This window comes from Euprymna scolopes, chromosome 37 (genome assembly GCF_053919585.1).
Source record: "Euprymna scolopes isolate OS-2025 chromosome 37, ASM5391958v1, whole genome shotgun sequence".
Classification (NCBI taxonomy): domain Eukaryota; kingdom Metazoa; phylum Mollusca; class Cephalopoda; order Sepiida; family Sepiolidae; genus Euprymna; species Euprymna scolopes.
Window position 1 is genome coordinate 71,453,900 of NC_136518.1, and position 23,427 is coordinate 71,477,326.

General features: G+C 32.0%; 1 protein-coding gene across 3 annotated transcripts in view; it reads right to left on the reverse strand.

The window, feature by feature from the left end:
* Window positions 1–23,427, reverse strand: part of LOC145261221 (uncharacterized) — a 127,704-nt gene that overhangs the window by 98,191 nt on the left and 6,086 nt on the right. For 2 of the 3 annotated variants that reach the window (XM_080119572.1, XM_080119573.1), the window contains one exon: window positions 4,895–5,080. In XM_080119572.1, coding sequence (XP_079975698.1) covers window positions 4,895–5,080 — 186 coding nt within the window. Of the gene's footprint in view, window positions 1–4,894; window positions 5,081–23,427 lie in introns of those variants that run through there. The other variant, XM_080119575.1, reaches the window with a different exon arrangement.

Genomic DNA, 23,427 nt, shown 5'->3' on the forward strand with positions numbered 1-23,427 from the left:
AATAAATAATAATAAGTAATAATAAATAATAATAAGTAATAATAAGTAATAATAAATGATAATAAATAATAATAAATAATAATAAATTATAATAAAGAATAATAAAGAATAATAAATAATAATAAGTAATAATAAATAATAATAAGTAATAATAAATAATAATAAGTAATAATAAGTAATAATAAATAATAATAAGTAATAATAAATAATAAAAAATAATAATAAATAATAATAATAAATAATAATAAGTAATAATAAGTAATAATAAATAATAATAAAGAATAATAAATAATAATAAGTAATAATAAATAATAATAAGTAATAATAAATAATAATAAATGATAATAAGTAATAATTAATAATAATAAGTAATAATAAATAATAATAAATAATAATAAGTAATAATAAATAATAATAAATAATAATAAGTAATAATAAATAATAAGAAGTAATAATAAGTAATAATAAATAATAACACATAATAATAAATAATAATAAGTAATAATAAATAATAATAAGTAATAATAAATAATGATAAGTAATAATAAATGATAATAAGTAATAATAAATAATAATAAATAATAATAAGTCATAATAAGTAATAATAAATAATAATAAGTAATAATAAGTAATAATAAATAATAATAAGTAATAATAAGTAATAATAAATAATAATAAGTAATAATAAATAATAATAAGTAATAATAAATAATAATAATTAATAATAAATAGTAATGAATAATAATAAATAATAATAAATAATAATAAATAATAATAAGTAATAATAAATAATAATAAGTAATAATAAATAATAATAAGTAATAATAAATAATAATAAGTAATAATAAATAATAATAAGTAATAATAAATAATAATAAATAATAATAAGTAATAATAAATAATAATAAATAATAATAAGTAATAATAAATAATAATAAGTAATAATAAGTAATAATAAATAATAATAAGTAATAATAAATAATAATAAACATTAATAAGTAATAATAAATTATAATAAATAATAATAAGTAATAATAAATAATAATAAATAATAATAAGTAATAATAAGTAATAATAAGTTATAATAAATAATAATAAGTAATAATAAGTAATAATAAATAATAATAAGTAATAATAAATAATAATAAATAATAATAAATAATAATAAATAATAATAAGTAATAATAAGTGATAATAAATAATAATAAGTAATAATAAGTAATAATAAATAATAATAAGTAATAATAAATAATAATAAATAATAATAAGTAATAATAAATAATAATAAGTAATAATAAGTGATAATAAATAATAATAAGTAATAATAAGTAATAATAAATAATAATAAGTAATAATAAATAATAATAAATAATAATAAGTAATAATAAATAATGATAAATAATAATAAATAATGATAAGTAATAATAAATGATAATAAGTAATAATAAATGATAATAAGTAATAATAAATAATAATAAGTAATAATAAATAATAATAAGTAATAATAAATAATAATAAGTAACAATAAATAATAATGAATAATAATAAGTAATAATAAATAATAATAAATAATAATAAGTAATAATAAATAATAATAAATAATAATAAATAATAATAAGTAATAATAAATAATGATAAATAATAATAAATAATGATAAGTAATAATAAATGATAATAAGTAATAATAAATAATAATAAGTAATAATAAATAATAATAAATAATAATAAGTAATAATAAATAATAATAAGTAATAATAAATAATAATGAATAATAATTAGTAATAATAAATAATAATAAGTAATAATAAATAATAATAAGAAATAATAAGTAATAATAAATAATAATAAGTAATAATAAGTAATAATAAATAATAATAAGTAATAATAAATAATAATAAATATTAATAAATAATAATAAATAATAATAAGTAATAATAAATAATAATAAATAATAGCACATCTTTAATCGGTAACACTGTTCTGTACAGGTCCTGGACTTGCAAGAAACGAGCAAAAGATCCTTCTCATGTCGACACGAAAAATTTATGTGCTGGAATGCTAAAAAATTCAATATTTTTGTGGAGTAATCCTGGTTTCTGGTTGATTGCTAGCAGAATGTGGTTCAATTTGATTCAACAGTTCCTATCGCCAGTGCCTGTAAGTAGAACCTTCCGAGTTTCAGTGATCATACCCTTATTATATCAAATATATTGCAACAGTTGAAATTAATCTGACCAATGAGAAGTGTATGCGCCTAAAGTAAAGTATGAATAGCTGGCATATTGCAGGAGTTGGTTGGGAGAGATAAATAGCTGAGGTCTTGTGAACCGATGGATAGAAGAAAGAAAACTGATCGAAAGAAGAAAAGATATTTTCCCACTGAAAATTAAAGAAAAGATATTTTCCCACTGAAAATAAAAGAAAAGATATTTTCGCACCGAAAATTAAAGAAAAGATATTTTCCCACTGAAAATTAAAGAAAAGATATTTTTCCCAGTGAAAATTAAAGAAAATATATTTTTCCCAGTGAAAATTAAAGAAAAGATATTTCCCCACCGAAAATTAAAGAAAAGATATTTCCCCACTGAAAATTAAAGAAAAGATATTTCCCCACTGAAAATTAAAGAAAAGATATTTTTCCCAGTGAAAATTAAAGAAAAGATATTTTCCCACTGAAAATTAAAGAAAAGATATTTTCCCACCGAAAATTAAAGAAAAGATATTTCCCCACTGAAAATTAAAGAAAAGATATTTTCCCACCGAAAATTAAAGAAAAGATATTTCCCCACCGAAAATTAAAGAAAAGATATTTCCCCACTGAAAATTAAAGAAAAGATATTTTCCCACTGAAAATTAAAGAAAAGATATTTTTCCCAGTGAAAATTAAAGAAAAGATATTTTCCCACTGAAAATTAAAGAAAAGATATTTTCCCACCGAAAATTAAACAAAAGATATTTTCCCACTGAAAATTAAAGAAAAGATATTTCCCCACTGAAAATTAAAGAAAAGATATTTCCCCACTGAAAATTAAAGAAAAGATATTTTCCCACTGAAAATTAAAGAAAAGATATTTTTCCCAGTGAAAATTAAAGAAAAGATATTTTCCCACTGAAAATTAAAGAAAAGATATTTTCCCACCGAAAATTAAACAAAAGATATTTTCCCACTGAAAATTAAAGAAAAGATATTTCCCCACTGAAAATTAAAGAAAAGATATTTTCCCACTGAAAATTAAAGAAAAGATATTTTCCCACTGAAAATTAAAGAAAAGATATTTCCCCACTGAAAATTAAAGAAAAGATATTTTCCCACTGAAAATTAAAGAAAAGATATTTTCCCACTGAAAATTAAAGAAAAGATATTTCCCCACTGAAAATTAAAGAAAAGATATTTTCCCACTGAAAATTAAAGAAAAGATATTTTCCCACTGAAAATTAAAGAAAAGATATTTCCCCACTGAAAATTAAAGAAAAGATATTTTCCCACTGAAAATTAAACAAAAGATATTTTCCCACTGAAAATTAAAGAAAAGATATTTCCCCACTGAAAATTAAAGAAAAGATATTTTCCCACTGAAAATTAAAGAAAAGATATTTTCCCACTGAAAATTAAAGAAAAGATATTTCCCCACTGAAAATTAAAGAAAAGATATTTTCCCAGTGAAAATTAAAGAATAGATATTTCCCCACTAAAAACTGAAAAAAAGATATTTTCCTAGCAAACAACTGAAAAAAAAATATTTCCCCACCAAAAATTGAAGAAAAGATATTGCCTCACAAAGAACTGAAGAATAGATATTTCCCCACCAAAACTGGAGAAAAGATATTTCCCCACCACAAACCGAGGTAAAAAATGTTTCACCAACAAAAATTAAAGAAAAGATATTTCTCCACCTAAAACTGAAGAAAAGATATATCCCCACCAAAAACTGAAAAAAAGATATTTTCCCAGCAAACAACTGAAAAAAAGATATTTCCCCACCAAAAATTAAAGAAACGATATTTCCCCACCAAAAACTGAAGAAAAGATATTTGCCAACTAAAAATTGAAAAAAGATATTTCTCCACCAAATATTAAAGAAAAGAATTATCCCCAGCAAAAACTGAAAAAAAGTTATTTCCCACCAAAAAATGAAGAAAATATATTTTCCCACCAAAAACTGAAGAAAAGATATTTCACCACCAAAAACTGAAGAAAAGATATTTTCCCACCAAAAATTGAAGAAAATATATTTTCCCACCAAAAATTAAAGAAAAGATGTTTCCTCACCAAAAACTGAAGAAAAGATATTTCACCACCAAAAACTGAAGAAAAAATATTTCCTCACCAAAAACTGAAAAAAAGATATTTCCTCACCAAAAACTAAAGAAAAGATATTTTCCCACCAAAAATTAAAGAAAAGATGTTTCCTCACCAAAAACTGAAGAAAAGATATTTTCCCACCAAAAATTGAAGAAAAGATATTTCCCCACCAAAAACTGAAGAAAAAATATTTCCCCACCAAAAACTGAAGAAAAGATATTTTCCCAGCAAAAATTGAAGAACATATATTTCCCCACCAAAAATTTAAGAAAATATATTTTCCCAGCAAAAAAAAAAAAAAAAGTTAAAAAATAAAAATAAAGAAAAGGAATAAGTACTCTTCAAAGCGTTTATCTCTCAATTTCTTCCTTTTTTTTCTCTTTCCTTTCAAGTATAAAACCAACCTTCCTTAACACTCAAATTTAAACCAAACTTTTTTATGTGCTTATGCTATTCAAACTTTAAATGTTCCTTGTCGGTCTTGTTATTTTTATATGGAGTTTTTGTTATATGTTTTAATACATAACAAAACCCATAGATTTATGTTAAGTAAAAAATTCCAACCTGATGAAATAAATTACTATACGTTACCATTGGTGAGTGTCTGCTGCTGATGGCATTCGGTTTGAGAGTATATCTCGGGTGACTGCTGCTGATGACTTGAGCAGTCACTTGAGTTGAACTCTAGGCTCGATTCAGATGCTTCCTCATAAGTTTCGTCAGCTGACTGCAGCCCAGTTGAGACTATCTGTTGAGTCAAATTGGCAGGGCTCATTTCTAAACATCAAATGAAAATGACAATCATGAGATTTGTGGATTGAAAGAATAACTTTAAATACGTGGCACATGTACTATAATTTAAATTAAACAAACCGTGCCTTTTTGGCGTTGTCCAGGATGTAATGAAATCACTTTTTCATTTTTACTTGTTTTTCCATTTTTAAAACTTATGTCTTATTATATTTTGGATTTTTTAAACAGTTATGCCCCTTATTAATTTATTTTTTATTTCGGACTACTAGTCTCATCTTTATTAGTTGTTGTTTTTCATCATTTATTGGATTGTTTATTCACAACGTTTCGGCCAACTAATTCCTCTGGCCTTCGGGGCCCGTGGCGCAGTTGATAGAGACATTGAATCTCTACAGTTACAAATGAACATTGTCTGAAGATAGCGGTTTCAATCCCACCCAAAGCGTGCCAGAGGTTTACTTGGCCAAAAATGTGGTGAGGCGACAACAACTACGGATGGAAGTGATGGCTGAGAATGCAGTTAGGAGATTCGAAGTTCCTATCCGTCGCGGTTACCACCTGACGAAGGCCAGAGGAATTAGTTGGCCGAAACGTTGTGAATAAACAATCCAATAAAAGATGAAAAACAACAACTAATAAAGATGAGACTAGTAGTCCGAAATAAAAATAAATTAATATATATAATGCTCATCTCAAAATGAATTCCAATTAATGAATAATATAGTTATGCCCCTTGCTGATTTTTATTATACTTTTAGTCGATTCTTTAAAAACATATCGGTGCTTGTTTGAAACAATAAAAAAAATTGAAAGATTAAATTTCAGCTGAAAGCAATGTTAACTGCATAATTGTCATGTCGAAAGTTAGTAACATATCCAAAAATTACGAAAAAACGATAAAGTAGAAAATTAATTCTTAATGAAAATCGCTTTCGAAGAAATTGCAAGTTTTACTTAAATGATAAAAAGAACAGTTCTTATGATAGCAAGGGAGGAAACTGCATGGAACAAGGGGAGGTAACTAACCATCCCTAAACTAATGAACGGATCATTATGAATTTTGGAACACAGCTGCTAGGCACAAGGGTGAATCATCTGGACTCTATTTAGTTTAATTAAGTTTTAATCTTCAAGTCTAATTTAAACAAGTTCTTGTTGGGCCGTCCCCATAAATAAGCAAATTATACCTAATTTTCACAACTCAACAATTACTATGCCATTGTACTGGTGACCACTATTCATTCTTTAGCTCTTATCAAAAAATAAAAGTAAAAAAAAAAGGTTAAATGGGCAAAAAAGTTTTATTGAAAAAAAAGAAAAGAAATTAAAACAAAAACCGAAAAAACAGAGTAGTCCCCAAGGTAGAAAGGGAGATAACTATTTCTCAGATTAATTCCCTTAGATTAATATTTCGTATTCTGGTTTATGCTTTTAGATATAAAATGCTTAAGTCAAACACAATTCTAAGAAATCAATTTATATTTACCGGATATAGGTTTGCGAAGGCTGGTCTTTCTATATTTATAAGTTATCAGCTTTTCTTGTGAGTTTAACGACTCTTCTTAAGTCGAAGTATTGAATGGTCACCTCTTCATTCGTGTGCCAGATGTCATACTGATTTAAGCTAGCAACCAGCGTTCTATTTATACCTTCGTTAAAAGATGCTTTCTAGAATCTCAAAAAAACCTATGACAATATTTGCATTAGAATTTGATCTATCGTGATTAGTGATGCGGTTAGATCTCTAAAGGCTGTGTAGCTGAAACATGTATGCATATATGTAGCCAACAATGTTTGTAGAAATAAACCTACCACACACACACACACACACACACACACACACACACACACACACACACACACACACACACACACACACACACACACACACACACACACACACACACATATGACTACTTCATTTAATCGCATAAATTAATATACAAAGATATAATTTTATGCATAAATTTTCAGTATTTACTTCAACAGTGCTCAATACATAGGTAGAGCTAGGTAGTAAGTTATGAAAATGTATAAGATATAATTCTCGCAAGAATGAAATGCGGAATATTCTGTATAGAGCTTAATTGCCATATATATTTTCATAACTTACTATATATATATATATATATATATATATATATATATATATATATATATATATATATATATATAAAATAAGAATTACAGTTAAGTTTACCAAAATGATCCAAGATGGCAAAACTAAAGTAAACTATACATATTAAAGAATTAATATTTATAAAGTAATCTCAACCAGATGTAAAAACTCGATAAAACCAAATAGGAGATAGAGCTTATAATAATAACAAATAGTTAATAAACCATGTCAAAAAACACTTTGACAAAGAGTTAAAAACATATTTAATTTTGAAAAGGAAACACTAAATAAATGGATAGTCCTTAATCCGCGGAGTTTACTTTGGATCATCTTACAATTACACGGTTCCCTTGGATTTTACTTGTGCGAATGGGATTTTAACTAACTTTCTTGGATTCTACATCCTTGGATTTTACCGTCATTGGAAATTTTACCCTTCACCAGACTATCCATTAACATGAAATCACTTTTTTATTCACCCTATTCCCTCTGCTTCACTTTTTGTTATCAAGTAAGATCTATGACTTACTTGTAGTTTCATTTAATCTTTTTTGCAAGCAAAATCTGATCCTGCATTTTGCTAAATCCTACCCTCTGGTGAGAAGGAAAGTATTTCTTCTAAACTCTGTGGATTAAGGACTATTATATACATATTAGTGATGGGTCAATTCCAATATTTTTACCGATTCCAATACAATTACCGATTCCATGCTAAATTCCTGATTCTGATTCTTTATAAATCTCAAACTATTCAACTATAGAGTTGTTATTTATTCCCGGTTACCGTAAAAACACATGTAAATGCAAAAATAAACACTTGTATGAGGATGATCTATAGATTTCAGTTTTACTGGTATTTTTAAAATTAATAAATATTTACTATTTTAGTCTAACTTCCAGCAGTAGAAGAATTTGTGTTTAAACAAATTAAAATAAAAAAAGACAATTTAAAGAATCGTTTTTGGCGTCGGAAAATAGTCACAAATTTTTCCAATTCCTATATTGATTTTGATACCTCCAAAGCTTCTCATTTTTCTGATTCCTGATTCCGGTTAATATTTGTATATATATTAGTAATGGGACGATTCTAATATTTTTTCCCTATTCCAATACAATTACAAATTCCACACTGAATTCCTGATTCTGATTAATATTTGTATATGTATTAGTAATGGGACGATTCTAATATTTTCCCCCTATTCCGATACAATTACAAATTCCACACTGAATTCCTGATTCTGATTAATATTTGTATATGTATTAGTAATGGGACGATTCTAATATTTTCCCCCTATTCCGATACAATTACAAATTCCACACTGAATTCCTGATTCTGATTAATATTTGTATATGTATTAGTAATGGGACGATTCTAATATTTTCCCCCTATTCCGATACAATTACAAATTCCACACTGAATTCCTGATTCTGATTAATATTTGTATATGTATTAGTAATGGGACGATTCTAATATTTTCCCCCTATTCCGATACAATTACAAATTCCACACTGAATTCCTGATTCTGATTAATATTTGTATATGTATTAGTAATGGGACGATTCTAATATTTTCCCCCTATTCCGATACAATTACAAATTCCACACTGAATTCCTGATTCTGATTAATATTTGTATATGTATTAGTAATGGGACGATTCTAATATTTTCCCCCTATTCCGATACAATTACAAATTCCACACTGAATTCCTGATACTGATTAATATTTGTATATGTATTAGTAATGGGACGATTCTAATATTTTCCCCCTATTCCGATACAATTATGAATTCCACACGGATTTCCTGATTCCGATTTCGATTTTTTATCAATCTCTAAATATTTTACTATAGAGTTGTTATTTTCCTCAATTTCTGTAAAAAAAAATAAGGCTACATATATGCAATGCAGATATTTTCCTAGACATAAAATTACACTTGTGGAAGATGATCTATCGATTTTAGCTTTACTGGTATTTTAAAATCAATAGATATTTATTATTTCATCATTATTACCAACAACTGCTTTAAATTTAAATCAAATAAAAAAAATCATTTTTGGTATCGTAAAATAGGCACCAATTTTTTCGATTCCGATACCGATTCCAATACCTCCATATTTGTCGATTTTTCCAATTCCCAACTCCGATTAATCGTCCCAACACTAATATATAGTCATTTATTCATAAACTACATTTTACCAAATGAATGCATCGGCGATGATACGTACGACTTTTAGGAGACAAACCATTAAAAGAAACATCTGCTTTACTTAAAAAAATTCTAGGTTTATTTTTGGTGTCTTTAAAAAAAAACCCACCCAATATTTTTGCTGATTTTTTGTTTCAAAAAAAACTATATCATAAAATTATTGTCCAAGACTCACTGTCTATCACAATAAAAACATCGTTTCCGAAACGATCGTACAATTTATTCATTTTGTTTGTTCTTCCTTATGAAACAGATTTTTAATTTTTTTATTTTAATTATAAATTATCAACCATCTTACTTAATATTAAAATAGCTCTAGGATATACATGCCTATCGAGCTTATTATATATCTACATTACAACGAGCACTGTTTTCTTTTCTTTTATTTTAATTTTATTATTGAATTTACTAATACATTAAAATATATTCTGCTCTTTAGACTGTTGTTCTAACCCCCTAAATATATATATATATATATATATATATATATATATATATATATATATATATATATATTGTTGTATAACATAAACCCTTGAACTAATGAACTGATTGATAAGAACTTTAGAACAAGCAGTGAGACGTAAGTGATCGTAATGTGTGCTATATTTAGTTTAATTTAGTTTAATGCAAAGGGAACAATATGAACACAACCTCCTATTTGAATCCAGATTTGCATTGAATCTGATCTGTAGTGATTTGACATCAATTAAGCAAGATTCCTTGAATTTCAGTTTCTTCATAATACCCCTTAGGCTTAAGCTTTCAATTTTATGCATTTCCTAAAGACAAAGTCATGTAATGGATTTAGATAAAAATTAATCTTCACAATTTTTGTTTTTATGCTTACGTAAATTTATTAAACAAAAAATTAATATACAAGGGGCATTTTGAAACTAATGCATCCTATTTGTTTATTTTGTCCAAATGGACCAGAAGGGATTGCAAATTGCATTGTTATGATGACTGAACTTATGCATTCATGACTTAAAAATTTCATCTCTCTGTTGCAGATATTGGATGGTGTGCAACTCTAATAAGCAACCCCTGTCATGGACGTGCATCAGAAGCAGAGATGCGCCATTGAATTCCTGGCAAATGTTCATTGAGAATGGTGGTGACTATGAAGAAAAATAAATTTTGGAGCACAAAAAGGTCACTCGTTTTAATGGTTCCACTCCCGTTTTCATAGCTCTTCAACTTTTTGGAATGACCCTTGTATGACAAAGCGCACTCGGGACGCCCATGCACAGCCATCATTCATCGCTGGCAAAAGTGCATTGAGAATGGTGGTGACTATGTAGAAAAATAAATACTGGAGCACAAAAAATTGCTCGTTTTAATGGTGGTACCACTCCCGTCTTCACAGTTCTTCAACTTTTTGAGTTAACAAAAAAAAAAATAGGAGGCTTTACTTTTGGAACGACCCCTTCCTCCGTAAAAGAGGAAAATATCCCGCGTCGATAAAATTTAACGAACGTAACAACAAATAATAGTTAAACAAAAAAATACAAAACCATTATGTAAGCTTCACCAGATGTTCCAACGACATGGCAACCCAACTGCAGGTGCAAGGTATTTCAATGAAAAGTGGTTAGGGAGAGTCAATCATGAAGCCAAGTCAGTTCACGACGGTCCCTAGTGTATTTTTTTTTCCTGTGAAGGGGAGTATTGTACGAGCCCTTTCTAGTCTCGCACAAAAACACGCGTTCACATCTCAAGCCATTTTTCTTGTCATACACATGCGCGCACACAAACATACGCGCGCACGTACACACACGTACATATATTCACGTTCGCGTACATACACTCACATTCGCATGCATACACACACACGCTAACATACACACATGTACGCACACATACGCGCACACGTACGCACACATGGGCAACATCACTTCCCCTTTAAAGGAAATCCACACATGCGCAAAAGACCACCGGAAACAACTATAAAAGCAAGAGAGATTAACTGCAGCTTCTCTTTTCAATTCGGTTTCCAACCTGAGAGGTCGACAGACCAACTGGCCCCTTTCGTGCCGCCCACGCCCGCGCGCCTCACATTACCTTCTCTCACTCTCTCTCTACAACAATAGACTTTCCCTCTCACCAGTTAACAGCGAGAGACGCACGCCAAACTGGATTGACTTTCTCTCTCTCTCTACGACAATAGACTTTCCCTCTCACCAGTTAACAGCGAGAGACGCACACCAAACTGGATTGACTTTCTCTCTCTCTCTCTACAACAATAGACTTTCCCTCTCACCAGTTAACAGCGAGAGACGCACACAAAACTGGATTGACTTTCTCACTCTCTCTCTACAACAATAGACTTTCCCTCTCACCAGTTAACAGCGAGAGACGCACACCAAACTGGATTGACTTTCTCACTCTCTCTCTACAACAATAGACTTTCCCTCTCACCAGTTAACAGTGAGAGACGCACACCAAATTGGATTGACTTTCTCCCTCTCTCTCTATAACAATAGACTTTCCCTCTCACCAGTTAACAGCGAGAGACGCACGCAAAACTGGATTGACTTTCTCACTCTCTCTCTACAACAATAGACTTTCCCTCTCACCAGTTAACAGCGAGAGACGCACACCAAACTGGATTGACTTTCTCTCTCTCTCTACAACAATAGACTTTCCCTCTCACCAGTTAACAGCGAGAGACGTACGCCAAACTGGATTGACTTTCTCACTCTCTCCCTACAACAATAGAATTTCCTTCTCACCAGTTAACAGCGAGAGACGCACGGCAAACTAAACACGTGCTGTACCCTTTTCTTTTATTTGTTTCTTCATGAAATAAATCCTAGTTCGTTTATTTCAATAAACGTGTTGTTCGTTCCTTTCTCAAAAACAATTCATTTTTCTATTTTGCCACACCGCTACAGATTCCAAGATGAAAATTCATCTAGTCTGGTGGAGCTTCATGCTATTCCTTGAGGCCACATCATTTGGAGAAGATGCACCATACCAAGGAGATCCTATTTGAGCCACGAATACTTCTTAGGGTAACACTTAATTGCTATATGTGACACGTAGATATTCAAATATTCTAGTAAAGGTGTCCTTTACTTCTCAAACACAAAGTTAGTAAAAAAGTCGAACACATAGTTAATTGCAGTAGAAAACTGCAAGATAATATGCAAAGCCTTTTCTTAGTATTGATGGATAGTCTTTTGTAGTTAAAATCCAAGATGAACCCGGATCAAGTTCAGTGTGCTTCATTCTAAGTGTCCGACTGTCCGGTCATTTGAAATATTTGTCAACTCTTTTGCTTCCATCAAACTGAAACTCACGTTCACAGAGTCGGCAAATGGATTACTAATCCAGTCATTCTCTTCAAGCGATATAGAAAGAAAGCATTTATTCAATCCTTTAATTAGAGTGATGTTGGCAACCTTCACATGATCCCTCGTTTACCTACCAGATGTCTTTCTGTTTGGGACAAAACTCCTCCCTGGAATCAGTCCCAGATTGTTTTTTCTTTGGGTGTGTGTGTGGGGGGGGGGGTGGAAATCAAGTGCCGACACTACTTGGCCTTTTGGCTAGGAGCAAAGTGTAGTATCTGGTTTGATAATAGACGTATTCTATTCTGTCCTTGGTCAAGGGATGAAAATTCCTTCTAGACTGAAGCAATTTTATTTTTATTTCAATGCAAAGTGCCCCCATTTAAGAAAAGCTGGATTTTCCCCACATTAAAAACTGAACTTTTCTAAATTTACCCTGGTGGGGGGGGGGAGACAAGTCAATAGGATCAGTCCACATACATGGGCTCTCCTCAGTCAGACTGACGTAATTTACATTTTTGTCCCCACCCAGGCTGCCCTTTTTGGAAAGCTGAATTTTCCTCACATAAAAACCAACGACCTAGTGAGAAGGACTTTAAACAGAGACAAAGGCCTTGGAATACCTAAAAAGAAATTACGAAACAAAAAAGCATCCAGGTGTTCGTTCCAACACCAGCGAGCATTTCTGTCTTAATAATTTAATAATACAAGGGAGGTAAATAAGCTATTATCTAAAAGAATTCTCTCCCTTGAATTTAATTTAAAGGACGCGCGTTCATGTATATAATTTTTTCATACACCCCTCGTGTCTATGACATACTCTCTTGCATCAGATGGAAAGTGCTGATTTCAAATCATACACACATATTGACAACTTTGCTGTGTGTGTGTGTGTGTGTGTGTGTGTGTGTGTGTGTGTGTGTGTGTGTGTGTGTGTGTAAAATCAGTATGAAATGTGTATATATTTATCTTTTTAATTTTTTATTTAGTGACGTGTAGGAATACAATATTTTCGACCGAACCTGCGGTCTTCATCAATGTATTGCAAGGATATATATATATATATATATATATATATATATATATATATATATATATATATATATATATATAACTACTTCATTTACTCACATAAAATTAATATACAAAAGTATAAATTTATGCGTAAATTTTAAGTATTTACTTTAACAGTGCTCAATTTGTAGGTAGAACTAGTTAGTAATTTATAAAATATATATGGCGATTAAGCTACACTGAATATTCCGCATTTCATCCACTCTAGGATTCTTCAGGCATAAGCCTGACAAACATCCTAGAGCAGATGAAATGCAAAATATTCAGTGTAGCTTAATCGCCATATATATTTTATAAATTACTATATATATATATATATATATATATATATATATATATAATACAATGTTAATAACTTACTATATATATATATATAATACTTACTATATATATATATATAATACAATGTTAATAACTTACTATATATATATATATAATACTTACTATATATATATATATATATATATATATATATATATATATATATATATATATATATATATATAATACAATGTTAATATTTTCCATAGTTAAAATAACCTGTGAAGTTTAATGAGGTTAATACAAGAATGCTCAATGCAGAAGCAGATCATGATATACTTTTATTTGTTTTACATAAGAAATATGTCACAACATATTGTTGCTTGTATAAAAACAAATAGAAAGTATATATATATATATATATATATATATATATATATATATATATATATATATATATATATATATATATAGAGAGAGAGAGAGAGAGAGAGAGAGAGAGAGAGAGAGAGAGAGAGAAAGAGTAGAATGATCGCCCAAAAGAAAACAATACTACAGCTTTATTTTAATTTTTTAAATTTTTTTTTTATTACATTTTCACCCCAAACAAGGCACATTGCCACTTTGGTGTAGGGGGCTACTATCAGGGGAAACATCTACTGGGGTACTATGTAGGGATTTGGGCAGCAAGATGTTGGTTCACGTTACACTTGAACTTATGCATGTCAGTACAGTTGGGGAAGCAGTGACCTGGAATGGAATTCCAAAGTCTAGCAGTTCTGGGGAAGAAACTACTGGAGTAGAAAGATCTTTTACATCTAGGGATCTCTACAGTGTGGGGGTGGGATTTTGCAGCTTGTCGGGTCTGTTGAGGGTGTTCACGTCGTGGGGGCACAAGTGCTTGCAGTTCATCAGAGCATTCACCATTAAAATACTGGTAGAACAGGCAGAGGGATGCAACGTTTCGTCGATGGGACAGAAGCTGAAGCTTAGATGCCAGTTTAGGGATATCAGATTTGCGACTCTCTTTTGAACCCTGTCAAGGAGCAAGAGACTAGTAGCAGATGCACCAGCCCAAATATGACAGCAATACTCCATACATGGGCGAATGGTGGCCTTATAGAGGTACAGGATACTTTCGGGTGTTAGTAGTTTTCTAGCACGGTAGAGAGAGACCACCTTCCTCGCAGCGGCCCTGGCAATGCCCTCGATGTAATTGTTCCAACTCATGTTTCCTGTGAACGTTAGGCCAAGGAGCTTGAAAGACGTACTCTCAGATAAAGAGTCGTTGGCCATTGCTATAGGTGGTAGAGAAGGTTTCTTGTAATTATTGAATGAAACCAGTTTAGTCTTGGCGGCATTGAACGTGACCATCCATTTTTGTCCCCATTCCACTACTGATTAAAAAAATCAATTCAGGTTACTTGATTATGTAGAAGAGTTCACATCTATTCAATGTAGTCGGCTTCAGCCTCAATCACTGCATCGATATTAGTCTGAACCTGGGAGCATGCCTTTTCCACGAGCGCTAGAGAGACCTTGGCAAATCGAAGTGGATGGCGGCAATCATCTGACTATGTTAGTGTGGGAGGTCATGTTAGTGATGTTCTCAACATATGTCCAAATGAAGTTGTCCAGCAGGTGATTGCACCAGGGAATCACCATACTCTTCAGCACATCAAGGTACACTTTGGTGTTGACTTTCAAGCCGACTTCGAAGATGTGAGGTGGCATGATGTGGCCTGCACTTGAAATCGTACTAAAGACCATAACCGTGGCCAGAAACGTCGTTGAGCTGTGCCCTTAAAGGGATTTGCATTTTTAAGGTGCTGGCAATGGTCCTGTTGTCATAACTTGGATCAGTAGAGAGCATGATTTGTACAGTGGCACATCTCCGATCTCACTCATTGAACATTGTATCACTTTCAGACATAATAAAAGCTTCTATCTATCTTTGGATTTGTACACATCTGGCCAACTAGTAAATAATCCGAAAACTGGTCTTCATCTAAAGGAAATGGAATCATATTGTCTTTTCTAGAGCGACAATTTTATTGTTCCACACTATATATATATATATATATATATATATATATATATATATATATATATATATATATATATATATATCACACTGTAAATATATATATATATATATATATATATATATATATATACCTATGTATATATATATATCACACTATGTATATATATATATATATATATATATATATATATATATATATATCACACTGTATATATATATATATATATATATATACGAGGTGCCTTTAAAAAGTTTCCAGACTTTTTTCCTGTGGGCACTTTTATTGATAGTACACACCTCAAACTCTAGCCCCCTTTAAAATAATTTCCTACGGCTACAATGCACTTGTCGTACTGTTCTAACAACCTCTGGAAATCCCCATGGAAGTCCCCTTGTGTGCAAATGATCCTCGTCACAATCTCTTTCATCTCCTCAATTGTCTCATAAAGACAGCCTCTAAGGTTTTCCGTGAGCTTATGAAATAACCAAAAGTGGCAGGGAGCAGGGTCTAGACTATGGGGAGTGTGAGGAACTGTCTTAACGACCATTTGGTCAAATAGTCTGTGATATGGATGGATCACTCTTGGGACAAACTTTGCACAAATCTACCGCATCTTCAGTTCCTCACGAATAATTATGTGTACAGTTCCCACACTGACATCAAATTGTGCACAAATTCATGAAATTCTTTATTTGACTAATCAACTCTAGTATTCTGACTTCTTTACTTTTCCCACACCTCTCATCAGAGATTCCCTGCCTTCCCTGAATCTCTTATGCCACTGAAAAACTGAAGTCCAATTCATACAAGTTGGTACAAAAGCAATCTGAAGCATTCCATGCGTTTCAGTGGCATTTTTTCCAATTTTAAAACATAATTTTTATTTCATATAGTTCTTCTAAAGTGTCTTCACGTCCAGATTGCATTTTTGAAATTCACCAGCTGTGACAATCCAGCTTTAGTAGGGTGTATTCCAATTCCTGTTGTAGCTGTTCATTTAACTCGGGAAGCATAAAAATTGCTCAGTCATCTCATAAGATGTATAGCAATAACATATTGAATTTTCAACGGTCTACAACAATTTTAAATGCCTGTACAAAATAGGTCTGGAAACTTATTGAAGGCACCTCATTTATATATATATATACTAGCAGGGATACCCGACGTTGCCCGGGATTGAATGATGATTCACACACTTATTAACCCTTAATTCTTCTTTTGTTGTTTAATTTCTTCATTCTTTACCCAACTAATCACTTTAAGTAAGCAGTCATCCTTTGAATCCCTTTAAACTTTCATCTGAATTTATTTAATGACTAGCAGGGGGACCCGACGTTGCCCGGGATTAAATGATGATCAACAAATATTTAACACTCCTATATTTTTATTGTCATCGAAATCTGTGAAATCGCCTGGGAAGAAGCTTCACATGCCTCCATGCAATAACATAGTCCAAAATATTTTATTCTAAATTGAACTCTAGAGATCCTACTGTTTCTTTTATGAAATTATTTTATATAAACTTCTTTCCAGTTAACAAAAAAACAAAACATTAAGAAATTTACATGTGGTGTTTGAACCTACAGACCACATCATAAAAAAACTAACAAAAAAAAACATGTAAATTTTCAAGTCTTATAAAATTCTTTGCAGTTAATGAAAAAAAAATTAAGAAATTTATGTGTGGAGTTTGAACTTACAAACCACGTCATGCAAAAAAAAAAAAAAACACGGCCCATTGTTCTATCATTGTTGCCAAGCAACGACATGGAAAAAATGGCTTTACCGATGATAGACAAATAAAAATAAGTTTAAGTTTTGATTATCAATTAACGGTAATTATTGAGGGTATTCTGAGACAAAACTTAACTAAGATCACTCCCAGACTTATATACTAAACTTCTGTAAATTTTAAAGAAAATCTGTTCAGCCGTTTCAGAGTCTATAAATATTTTTTTTTATTAATGAATATTAAATGTTTACCAATTAATATAGCGACATTAAAACTGCTTATTTGAATATGAATAAAAATAATTACCCTCTTTTGTAATTTATTCAAAAGTTTATTTATCATTAAATAGTAGGGTGACCTGACGTTGCCCGAGGTTTAAATGATGATCAACGAATATTTCACACTTCCATATTTTTATCGTCATCAAAATAAATCGGTGAAATCGCCCATTTTTCAATCAAATCGATTGATTGCTTGCTCTTGTCGGGGACTCATCATGGTGCACTGGGAGGAAGTTCAAGTGACTTAGTTCTCAATACATCGTACTCTACATTGCACTGTAGAGAACCTACTGTTGATTTTATTAAAAAAATTTTGTATATAATGAATTAAAGTTTAGAAGTGTTGATTTTATATGGCGGGCCTTTCGGCTTGTGTGGTAATAAAACTTCTCATATGCACTTGTGATGTTAGGCTGTATAAGGTGTTATCTTTGGTTAAAATCACCTGTTTGGCAGCGATGAGAGTCTTGAAGATGATAAACGTAGTCGTCGGCCATCGGATGTTTCTGAATTAGATGTAATGTATACGATTTCCAACAACTTGAGAGAGATTGGAAAGGCAAAAACAACTTGATAAATAGATGCCTTACGAATTGAACGAACCGTAAAATCAACAAACGGACTTCTGCTTTCTGATTATCTACCCCAACAACAACATGGCAAAAAGAAAGAAAGAAAGACATACCGAAGATGAAGGTTTCCTTCAAAATATATTTATGAATTTCAATATGAATTTCAATATGAATTTCAATATGAATTTCAAACAAAATGTCTGTTTATCTCTTCTATCTATATAAATAAAATGAACTCATTTTTTCCCGTCGGATTTTGACCTTAATAGGATTAAAAATCAAGATATTTCATGCAAATATAATATGCACAAACGGCAGAACAATATCTGAGGTGTGTTATAGGCTTATTATTTCTCAAATTCCTCGATAATCTTAGATTTCTATACTTTTTCTGCTGAGAAGTCACGGCCAAAATTGGTTAAGATCAATGGAAGTGGTAAAATATTTTCTCTCTAATAAATTCCTCCTCCCCCTGCCACCACTTAACACCGTTTGGGGATCGTTCACAAGGAACAGTTGAGAAGAGAACACCGGTTTGGCTTCGTAGTTCTTTCATGTGAAGTTATTTAAAATCACTAAACTAAGCTGCAGTGCTCTGTGGCGTAGTGGTTAGCGTGCTGGACAATTCACATTATATTTTCACGTTCGCGCCGACCTACCGTAGTCGTTTTTTTTTTTTTTTTTTCCTAAACAACTGGAATGGACTTTTCTTGGTGGCCGAACTGTTAACGTTGCAGATGTTTTTCTTTTGTTTTTTTTTTCACACTTTATTTTCCTACTTTTACTCATGACTCCGGGTTTGATCCTTCCTACTTACCTACCATAACATTTTTTAAAACTCCCCCCCCCCTCGTCCCGGAAACAAACACTCGGGCAACGCCGGGTACCCCCGCTAGTTTTGTAATAGTGCGTTGTTTTGGCTTGAAACGTATATAATACATATTTTATTTTATTCAAATTCAACCAGCGCTTCTAGGTAACAAAAATCTTAACGCAAAGAAACAACGCCGTTATGAAGTGTCATCTTCCCTTCTTTTACACAATAAGAACGACCCGTTTCTTGACCGGGTTGTGACTTGCGATGGAAAGTGTGTTCTTTATGATAACCGGCGATGCTCAGCTCAGTGGTTAGATGCCGATGAAGCTTTGCAGAACTTCTTGAAGCCAGAATTTCACCAAAAAAGGGTCATGCTGAGTGTTTGGTGGTTTGCGACTGGTCTTATCCATTGCAGTTTTTTTTTAATGTAGGTGAAACCATTACGGCAGAAATGTACTGTCAACAAATGGATTAAATGCATCAGAAACTTCGACAACAACATCCAGCATTAGTCAACAGAAAAAAACCAATTCTTCTCCACAACAATGCTTGACTGCACATTGCTAAACCGAACCTGCAGAAGTTGAACGAATTGGATAATGAAACTCTGCCTCATCTACCATACTCTCCAGACCTCTCACCTACTGACTACCACTGTTGCCTGGGGGGGGGGTTGACTTCTTTATAAGTTTTTAGGACTCTATCCATATACTGGATGGCTGTGACATGTGCTGTTACATGAAAAGAAAGGCAAGTGTGATAAGACTGGAAAAGTAAAGTCAATGCAGAACAGTTCTGGTGAGACCTGAGATTGTAGCTGAGCTCTAATCTATGGTCCCCCTTACCAACTTTCACAAAAAAACACTCGACTAGCTACAACCACTATCAACAATTTCTCCCACTCTTTATCTGTGCCTAACTCTAAACACAGTTTCTCTGAACAAAGCTTTTTTCCGAGAACTGTCTGCCTATGGAACACTGTTCTTGCTGATTACAATGTAATAGCCTTCAAGTCCAATGTAAAAAAGATTTTGTTGAGCCTTCCCCTTAAATAATCCAAGCTCTACCCAATCTATACCATTAACGATGACTACATTCATTAACCCTCATCCTTGAGTGGTCTATAGGCCTTGCTAAGTGGTGACTTCCTTATAAAAAAATAAAAATAAAAATAAGGAGAACGTTGTAACCAGACTTTGCACATACCTAAAATGAATACAGGAGTGGTAGGGTGTGATGTAATATTGCAACTGGTGTAGTCCTGGAGATCTGTGAGGGGTTTGGTGGTAGAAGGTATAGCATGGCTGACGGTAAGGACGGCTGAATGTGACCCAATTAGATGTTGTGTGAAAAACGTATCAATTTAGTTTTTAAGTGTACGGCCTTTTTTTTTAACCTTACAGGTAGGTACACAAAATTTTGACGCAATTATATATTTTTTAATATTGAGGTAAAATTGAATAGGCACCATTCTTTCTCCCCTCCCTTTCTCCCTACCACACTCTCTCTCTTTCTCTCTCACCTCATTTCCCCATTTTCTCACTTTCTCATTTATTTACGTCATTGGCCATCTTCATCTACTTACCTTATCATTCGCTCTTCATTTACTCCAGTCACGTATTTTGACGCCCCCCCCAAAAAAATCAAGGAATCAATCAAGTTCACAAAATAGACTGTTTAATATTTTCTAACATTATATGGTCAATTCTTATTTACGCTTGCGAATGTTGGACAGTAACGAAGATGGCTGAAAATCAATTGGAAGCAGCGGCGATATGGTTCTTAAGGAGAATTCTACGAACCTCATGGTCATAAAGGAAAACAAATAATGAAGTCATGCATAAAGCAGAGTACAGCAGATTACTACTCAATACCGACCATGCACAAATTTAGTTTTTAAGTACGATCAATTCTGCTTTATGGTTGCAAATGGTGGACATGTGAGAAATTTCATATACAGTACCCACCTTTCCTTTTGTTCAGCCACCCACGCATTAGTGAACGGCTGTCATTGGTTTAAATTTGAATATGTCAGGTGATTCATTTGGCACACTTTTGTATCATGCTTTCTTTTTTCAGTCTACACAGAACTCGGCATTGGGATAGACTCAAATCCAGCAGCTTCCACTGGAGGGAGCTAAGACAATTCCTTCATGAACACCTGACAGTTGGTGAACGAGGGACCACATCTCTACAAGCAGAGACAACTTATCCTGCTGAACCATCCAAATTAAAGATGACATTCAAGAACTGTTCTTCATGTTTATTTACCAAATATTGGATCTTATCTCAATTCATCTTGAGTCCTAAGTGGCTCACATTACGCCTAATTATAGGCGCCAACATTCCTGCCGAGTTTACCATCAACTTTCATGGATCCTTTCGGGGAACAAAGAATTAACATTCCAACAACAGGAATTTATACTAATGGCTCCAGGCGTATGGAATCAAAACAGGCCACCGTTTTGCAAAAGGACAATATCAGAACCAATAAACGTTCATTGCTGTTACTTGTGAATAAATTTTGAATTTGAAAAATATGGCTTTTGTATTTGTGGATTCTTTTTCTTGTGCCGGGAGGAAAAATTGAGATGTGAGAAATAATTTCTTACAGAAAAAAAGATTTATACCCGTGCTTCATAGATTACTCAAAGGCGTTTGACAAGGTATGACACATGGATTTTGTTTGATATTTTGACTCGGCTTAACATTGACCAAAAAGACCTTAATGTCCTCAAAATCCTTGGAAGCAGAAAGCATCCATCAAGGTTGACAAAGATTGCAGCAGCTCCAAACCAATCTACGGAGAAGTGAGATAGGGTGTGTGTTTTCCCATCTGACATTTTCAACATTTACAGCGAAAGGATTTTACGCAAAATTGAAAATTAAGAAAGTGTTAGTGTAGGCGATCATAGCATCAACAATTTAAGATATATGGATTATACTGTCGTCATCGCAGAGTCCAAAGACAAATTGCAACAAATACTGACAACAGTGACGGATGAAAGTGAAAAGAAACGGCTGCAACTTAATGCTAAGAAGACAAAATGCATGGTTATCTTTAAAAGACTGAAGTACTAAAATTCAATATAAAATGTTAAAGTGAGACCATTAGACAGGTGGATGCACTCAAATACTTGGGTTGTACTATTACATCTGATGGTAAGAGTGACGTGGGAATCAAGAAAAGAATCGCGATGGCAAAATATGCCTTCCATAGCAATGAATGCATCTTACGAAACAGAAACATAAAACGGAACACAAAAATCAGAATCTTGAAGACGTACATATGGTCAATGCTCTTTTATGGTTGCAAATGTTGGACAGTAATGAAGGCAGCTGAAAGTCGTTTGGAAGCAGCGAAGATATGGTTTTTAAGGACAATTCTACGTATCTCATGGGCACTTCAAGTTAGGAAAGGATTATGTAATTTAGAAAAGGAAAGGATTATGCAAGTTAGGAAAGAACTATACAAGTTAGGGAGCGACGAAGTACCGACGGTAACAAAACATTACAAGTTAGATGTAGAACCAGATATAGACAGAACTAACTTAAAACAGTGACAGAGGATCTATTAGATACAGGGTGGAATGATAAAATTGTCGCCCTAGATAAGATACCAATTCCGTTTGATGAAAACCATTGTTGTTGTTGTTGTTGTTGTTGTTGTTGTTGTTGCTGCTGCTGCAGCAGCAGCAGCAGCAGCAGACCATCTACTACAAATCCCAAGAGCGATAGGAACCTTCTATCATGTCTGAAAGTGACACAATGTTCAATGAACGAGATCGGAGATGCACCACTGTACAGCTCAGGCTCTCTAGTTATGACAACAGGACCATTGCCAGCACCCTCAAAATGCATCGCTGGATTGACAAAAATAATAGAGACGTGCCCAGGGTGATGAAAACAAAGTTTCCGGCCATAGTTATTGCCTTTGGTGTGGTTTCATGTAAGGGCCACATCA